Source organism: Pundamilia nyererei, unplaced genomic scaffold (genome assembly GCF_000239375.1).
Source record: "Pundamilia nyererei isolate P.nyererei 1_Seehausen unplaced genomic scaffold, PunNye1.0 scaffold00197, whole genome shotgun sequence".
In the NCBI taxonomy this organism is placed as follows: Eukaryota; Metazoa; Chordata; class Actinopteri; order Cichliformes; family Cichlidae; genus Pundamilia; species Pundamilia nyererei.
In genome coordinates, this window is record NW_005187598.1 from 287,509 (window position 1) to 295,537 (window position 8,029).

Here is an 8,029-nt window from a genome sequence, read left to right on the forward strand (position 1 = left end):
GATCACTGACTGTTTTAGGAGCTTTTTGAGATCAAATAGAAGAAAATACAAAACATTAAACATGTTGACAACACAAAAGCCATATTAAACGCAGACTACTTTAGACCCGGAAGTAGGATTCGTCACGTCATCACTTAATGACCGGATACATAAAGGCCTGTCTTCCACATAACCGGGACTCAGGGTAAAGTCAAATGGACAGGGGACACCATTCCCACAGCCCTGCACACATTCCAGAGCTTTTGTTGTATCTCTTTTTTTAGGTTAATCTTTTTGTTTATAGTAATTTCTATTAGCTTTACTGTCTAGTTTCTGTTCGTGATTATTATGTGTATTGTGTTTTTTCCTTTAGCGTATCCTGCCTTCAGTGTTTCCCTGTTACCCTGTTGGTGTTCCCTGTTTAGTTATTTCCTGATAGTCATGTGTTCTTATGAATTGCATTCAGTTTTTGTCCCATTTGATTAGTCATAGCTGTGTCAAATCACTGCCTATTTTAGACTTTAGTTTGTCTGAATAAAAATGAATAAATAAATTCTATTACTGGCTGCCATTGCACAGTCTGCTCACGTAAATATTTTTTTGGGAAAAGGTTTTTAAGGTCAGATTTTGTTACGGAAATAAAAATCATTTTAGAGCAGCTTGCTAAAGGTGGCCCAAAACGTTCCAAGACCCCCTCAATATACTGAGGTGGTGTGGGATCATATTGACAACAAATGTTTGAGAACTATTCATGAAGTCTAAAAGAAATTACAAGAAAGCTTCCCAAAGGGTTCAGGCTGTGTTAAAGAACAAACGGGGGTAATACCAAATATTGAATCAAGCTTATCAGAACTGAACAGTTTTTGCCTTGGATACTGTATTTCTGTGTATATTTGTACATTTCAATAAATAAATGCACAAATTTTCCATTTTCCATGCAAAATATAAGGAATCTATACATGTGTGAATTCATCAGATTCCTAAATACAATTCAGTAAAAAAAAACCTGTGTTTGTATCATGTGGCTTCGACATCATGGTTACATAAGAGCAAGACAGACCTTCAGTTTTCACTCTGATATTTTGGAATTAAAGCCACAAGTCTTGTCTGACCTAAACCTCCTGATCATCAGTTTACATGTGCCAGCACGTGTTAGCGCTAACTTCAGTTTCCCCTGAACCATGTGTCACGTGCCGGGAAAACTGAGAGACACATGCTGCTACTCGAGCATAAGCATGAGCAGCATGCCTGGTTTTTCAACAAAGAAGATCATTTTTATTTGAGATTTTCATTACCCCCGTGTGAACTGAGACCAGCCATGGACCAGCATTTTCAAACCGAATATTTACTTGTAACAGATACAAAAAGATATCTCATGACTAGCAAGAGCACTCAAAGACCAAACTCCTTTGGGTTTCCCGATGATCATTATTATCAGATATATTTTTCAGTCAGTAAAAGCAGCAGTTTATTTTGTGAGAAATATACAGATATCAGGTGCCAGCACCAACCCCTTTATGTGAACATTTATATTACTACATTCAGATAACTTTAGCTTGAGCAAGCAAGGTAACAGACCGAAGCTTCCTCTTCTTGACAGAGCTAACCACTGTTAGCTCAGATTCTTGGTTCTAACCCCAGCTGGGTTTATTCTCCTTTGGACCCTGACTTTTTTCCAAATGCTTACATTTTTGGATATCTAGTTTGTGTGTTTACATCAAGTTGAACAGTGCTGAATTAGCAAAACCAATCACCTGCTATCATATTTATATTTATTTCACCTCTCTAAATGTGACTATCCAGAGACCAGGAAACAGCTTCTCTCCTCCTGTTACACCCTCCAAACAATTTAAACACTAAAAAAACCCACAAAGAAAGAACAATATATTATCCACAACTGCACTAAAGAATAAAGCAGTGAAATGTGAATTAGTAAACATTAGCTCTCTCTCTTCTAAGTCCCTGTTAGTGCCTGTGAATTAGCAACTATTTGCAAATTGATTTACTCTGCCTTCCAGAAACCTGGTTACAGCAGGATGCTTATGTTAGTTTAAATGAATCAACACCCCCGAGTCATTCTGATTGTCAGCTTCCTCAAAGCACAGGCCGAGTCTCTGATTTCTCAGACTTTTTATCTGATTTAGTTCTGAGCTCAGATAAAATAATTATTGTGGGTGATTTTAACATCCATGTAGATGCTAAAAATGACAGCCTCAACATGGCATTTAATCTGTTATTAGACTCAATTGGCTTCTCTCAAAATGTAAAAGAACCCACCCACCACTTTAATCACACTATACAGGGTGGGCCTGTTTGTGGCACATTAGTATATGTGAGGGGCAAACTCCTCAAGATGGGCGGTGACCATGGTGGCCATTTAGAAGTCGGCCATCTTGGATACAACTTTTGTTTTTTCAATAGGAAGAGGGCCATGTGACACATCACACTTATTGGTAATGTCACAAGAAAAACAGTGGTGTGCTTGGTTTCAACGTAACTTTATATAACATAACATTTACATTCACAATAATTGATTACACAGCAGTGGGGAGTAGACTTTATCACAGTAGATGTCTTCAATTAATTCATGCTTGAGTCTTAAATATGATCAACCTTTCTCTGTTAATGGGTTGTACCACAGGCCTTTACACGCAGTAATTAAACCTTTACTTAAAAAGGCATTACTTGACCCAGTTTCTTAGCTAATTTAAAGCCACTCTCTAATCTGACTTTTGTCTGAAGATTTCTTGAAGGACAAGGTGTAAAACAGCAAACTGATCATCTGCAGAGAAATGCTTTATTTAAAGAGTCTCAGTCAGATGAAAGGCTACCAATGATCTTCTTATGGCCTATGTTTCTGAACAAAATCATTTTTAACTGCGCTGCTAATGTTCTTATATACAATACAAAATTGAAATTAAAGCATACATTTAATTTATTGCTGGATGTTGTGATGCCCAACAATTATTGCAATGCAAATATTTCACGCAGAGATCACTCCTCGGGCTCGCTACTCGAAACTATTGGAAATCTTCACTGTTCACGTTTTCCAAATAAATGAACAGTTATAGTGGTAACGATCCCAGTCACATCTGCTTTCTTGGTGGAAAGCATTACTCAAGTTATCTGCCACTAATCTTAGTATATCTTTAGTATATCACCTTTGCGAATTATTTTAATACTCTGGTTCCAAACCTTTGCACTGTGAAAGAGACACAAATCCAACAACTGGTACGTATCCCACAAATAAGTGTCCAGGCTGAACTATTTCTTTCTTCAATGATTTGGTTAGCTCGTTATACGTACAAAAGCTCTATGTGCTTACAGGTAGGAGAGGATTAACCTTCAAATTCAACCTGGTCTTAATGAGCGACAACGGATTCACAACAGATTCTTTCTTCACGCATCAGGTGACCAAACAGCCACCACAGAAGCCAACGACTTCCACACCCAAATATTCTCTCTATCCTATCGCTGTGATTGTAACGTATGAAGTATTTACAAAACACTGGGAAAATAAAAAGAAGAGGACCGTTTTCATAACAAACTTTATCACAATGTTAAAATGAGGGACTTCTGCTTTTCTAATTTTTGTGCTTGTTGTTCAGCTGCCAAGTTTAATTTGAATTTTATTGAAATGATTGTTGCTTATTAATGATGGTGAGTCTTTCTACAGACAAGCAGCAAAGCCCCATCTCTGCATGTCTGGAAATCTTTCTTAGTGAATGCCATTGATGTGTTTTGACCTTTAATAAAAAATAATCACTGATAAAATCCTGTTTTCAGAATTATGCAGTTCAGAGTGTGTTATTACAACTGTTCTTAATACATCTGCATTTTTAACAGAGTGTAACTTAAACATGTACAGAAGTAATTTCGACTTGATAGGATGACTTAACAGTCAGATGCCAGAACATACCTCTTCAATTTATTTAGATCCGCTGAGTCGGAGAAACAGTTTTCATGAAAACTGCGACATCAGAGTATGAGTCTTATTTTTATCTCGGGGTAACTGTGAGGGCACGTGCTCCCCTCCCTCAGACAAACTGTCGTTTTCAACAGAAAACACCAAAAATATATATATATTTTTTTTTTTACAAAATACCAATACTTTGTGTTTCAATAAAGAAAGAATTCCAAGTGCACCAATCACACATTTACACATAAATAAGCTAACCAATCAGCAGTTAAGGGGGTTGTACTGGCTGACTGGTTAAACCCAATGGTTGTACCACAGCCCAAATGGACTGAACCACTACAGATTTAAAGGGGAAATGGCCCCAAACTCAGTTAAATATCAAAAGTGCACAGAAAAATGCAAACAAGTTAAAATTACACACAGCAATCACAGGAGCTATAAAATAAAATGAATAAGAAAAATCTTTGTCCTTTTCCATCTTGGAAGCTGTGCCAGAAATGTTTGGATATCTATGTTGGCCGAAAGCGGCAACTTTGAGTGGCTGTATGATTAATCGATATTACTGGGACTACAAACTTAAACACACTGAAACCACAAAGCTTCCAAAACCAAATTCCTGGCCAGTAGATCATGCAGATTCATATGCAAGATCTGGCCATTCAGAATATAACGGCTGTTATAAACAAATGCACTTCAATAAGTTACTTTCCAGATGTGTGTGTGTGTGTGTGTGTGTGTGTGTGTGTGTGTGTGTGTGTGTGTGTCTTACCACAGCAGGGGAGTTTACCACAGCCAGATTGTACCCATAAAGCATAGAGCTCCCAAAGGAGGTAAGGAATGCCACTGCCAGCAAAGAGGCAGTGAGGTGCTGCAGACAGAGCAGGAGAGACGCATGCAGAATATGATGGTGAGCTCACAGCTTCTTAAAGTTAAGACAAAACATTTTATACGCTGTGTGAATAAAAAAATCAGTTAAGTTTTAAATTGTCATTTTTTCACCAACATTCACAAATCTCTGATTGTATGTCACATAAGAAAGTTGGCATGTTTGTGTAAAGCAATCAGATTAAAAACATCTTAAAAACAAGTCTTTCACACACACTTTCTTTATATTTAGCTCTAATGAGTCAGACTTTCTGGAAGTCTTTCAGTGCTTTTCTTTGGACACCGGCTACTTTTTATTCATTTTCAGTGCACTCATTGCACCTGACTATCTTTTAGAGGACTGTGTGACTCTTAAGCTATTTAACACTGACTCTTGAATCGCTCAAGCACTGATAAGGCACCAAGCCTTTCCAAGAGAATGAACTGGTGTGTCTATATGTAACAGACAACTCACCAAATTACTCATTTAAAATTGTATCTTCAGACTCTGTGTTTCTATATCATGTTGTAAAAATATATATATAATGTATTACTGTCAGTTTGACAGGCATACAATTGTACTGTTGCACCAAGAGCAGTTAAATGAAAACTTGGTGCATCAGCACGGTGTGTGGTGCACCTTAAAAGGTTATAGGGAATTGCACAAGTGGCGGACATTTAAAAAAAGGACGATGAACATCATGATGAACAGAAAGTGACGGCCTTCCATAATATTGCAAACGACAGATGCAGCACCAGAGAGATGCATTTGGTCCATCTACTGTTTACCAAAGCTTGCTAAATTACACAAGAATTGACCTGAACATCAGTGCGATGGGTCTTATGGAGCAAAAGTAGGTACGAGGTACAACAGATTGTCTACAACCATGTCTATAACATGATGCCGTGGCTCCTTTGAAGTTCACTGTTACTGAAGCAGTATAGGGTTATCTTAACAACAAATAGAAAAATAGTCTGGAAACATGGAAAGAAGAGCTTTGGACTGTTCTTCAAGAAGCTTTTGTGGTTTGACTCCTGGCTCCACCTGCTGCCGCACGGTGCTACATGACAAAAAGGGTTCAGACTGTGTTGAAAAATAAAGGTGGTCATTCCAAATATTATCTTTCAAGCTGTTTTTCCCTGTACATTGTATTTCCATGTGTCCTGACACATGCTTCAATCAACCACCATACCTTTCCCATTTTCCTAGCAAAATATTAAGAAATGAACAGTAGCTTATACACAATACTGTAAGTCTTAACAAGATGTACAAAATCTAAATATCTGCAAATGTCTTTAACTGTATATAAACTTAACACAAAAAGTAAAGGAATTTGTGTTTAGTTAATTATCTTGTAACAATAGCTCTTGGCAATAAAACACATGTTTCAAAAACCTGCTTATTTCCCTTTAAATACAGCCACATTTGTAAGGACGATGACAATGTTAGTTTGAATTATGACCACCAGCCATAATAAATGGTTCGCTTTTGGTCAAAAATCCTGATTTTCCTTTGTCTGTGTTTGGGTCCCTAAAGCTTTATTTGGTGTAATATACAAATAAAAGTAAAAACAGATTCTTACAGCTGAGAGTTTTCATTGATTTTTTACAAATGTACGCGACAAATTAAATTCAGAATGCTTTCTGTTCAGTTATTAAGCTCGACCCACTGAAAACATTATTTTGTTTACTCAGTTTCCAAAAATGAGCAAATCTTGTGTCATTTATTTTAAAAAAAATAGCGACTTCTTTTTACCGCAATAAATTTGTTTCAACTTTCAACCTCACTTAAATAATAACACTAAATAAATTATAAATAAGAAAGCAGAGGCCTCTTCTCGGTATTAAATGCTATTAGCTGCTATAATTAATGTCCAGCATGAGATGGGATCAGTCAGTTGATAGTTCTGCTTCTGTTTAGTGCCCGTCTGTCTGGACTTACCGAAGTGATTTTCCCCGACGGTGGAATTAAAACCTCCTCAGCCATTTAAGAAACGTGTCAGCTGGTCCCAAAAAGTAAAAGAAAAATGTGATTTCTCTACACTGCAAAGAATCTCATCTCCTTCGCAGCAGATGTGGTCAAACAGGCTCTCAACCACAGACTGAAGTATTCCAGGCTTTTTCTCCAATGAGCAGTCTGTTTGCCCCCAGTAACAAACCCACATCGTATCATCACATGACGGAGAGCAGCGTGACACAGTTGGAGAAAAGCCTGCTGGAAGCAATTAGCTCTAAGTCAATTCACTAAGAAAGAAATAGATCTTAGAGAGAGGGAAAGAAGAGGAGTAACAGAAAGGGAACACCAAGTCAAACAGGTTCCACATGTGAGACAAGACAGACGTCAAGAATGAAGGCAAAGAGGAAAGAGAAGATGAGAGACCGTTTACGACAACATGCTTTCCAAAATAAACTCTGTGATCTGCAGTGCACGGCGTATATACTTATCGTGTCAGTAAAAGAGAACTGTCGGTATTTCTTCTGCATTTATAGGAACCACCACACAGTGAGACTGTTAATCTTTGAGTGCATTTGTCCTCAGTGAACCTTCCACCCCGCCCTACCCCCTGTAATCACAGTCATCATGTGCTCATAATTTTGGTTGTAGTTGAAAGAAGAGGGGCAGTGTTTACTGTGACCGTGAACAATCACCTGCTTTGCATTACACATTTCTTAATCCTGTGACTCTATTGCTGTTCCTTGAAAAGCTGGTTTTGTTCTAAAATCCAGCCTCCTGGCACACACGAACTCTACTGCACTCGTTAACTGCAATACCGCTAGATATCTCTGAAATTTGCCCGAAAGTTAAAAGAAAATTTTTTTTGTGGTGTTGGATTAATAATAATGGATTGCATTTATAAAGCGCTTTTCGGGGCCCTCAAAGCGCTTTACAATACCACTATTCAGTCACTCTCACATTCACACACTGGTGGAGGCAGCTACAGGTGTAGCCACAGCTGCCCTGGGGCAGACTGACAGAGGAGAGGCTGCCATATCGGACCATCGGCCACTCTGACCACCACCAGTAGGCAGCAGGTGAAGTGTCTTGCCCAAGGACACAACGACCGAGACAGTCTGAGCCGGGGCTCAAACCGGCAACCTTCCGATTACAAGACGAACACCCAACTCTTGAGCCACGATCGCCCTAGGAAGGATTCGGAAGGATTCGGAAGAATTCGGCTTACTGTACTTTTGTACCTGCATGTTGGTGCAAGCTCTAGGTTACATTAGAACAGAAGGCATAGTAGAAATAAGGTTTGAGACAAAGAA

General features: G+C 38.3%; 1 protein-coding gene across 1 annotated transcript in view; it reads right to left on the bottom strand.

Moving 5' to 3' along the window:
• Nucleotides 1-6,789, bottom strand: part of slc2a15a (solute carrier family 2 member 15a) — a 27,003-nt gene extending 20,214 nt beyond the window's left edge. Inside the window, exons 1-2 of the mRNA XM_005747455.1 lie at nucleotides 6,705-6,789; nucleotides 4,668-4,766 (exon numbers count right to left, since the gene is read on the bottom strand). Of these exons, the coding sequence (XP_005747512.1) occupies nucleotides 4,668-4,766; nucleotides 6,705-6,749 (144 nt within the window). The 5' untranslated portion in view covers nucleotides 6,750-6,789. The remainder of the gene's footprint in view (nucleotides 1-4,667; nucleotides 4,767-6,704) is intronic.
• Between the last annotated feature and the right edge of the window lie 1,240 nt (nucleotides 6,790-8,029).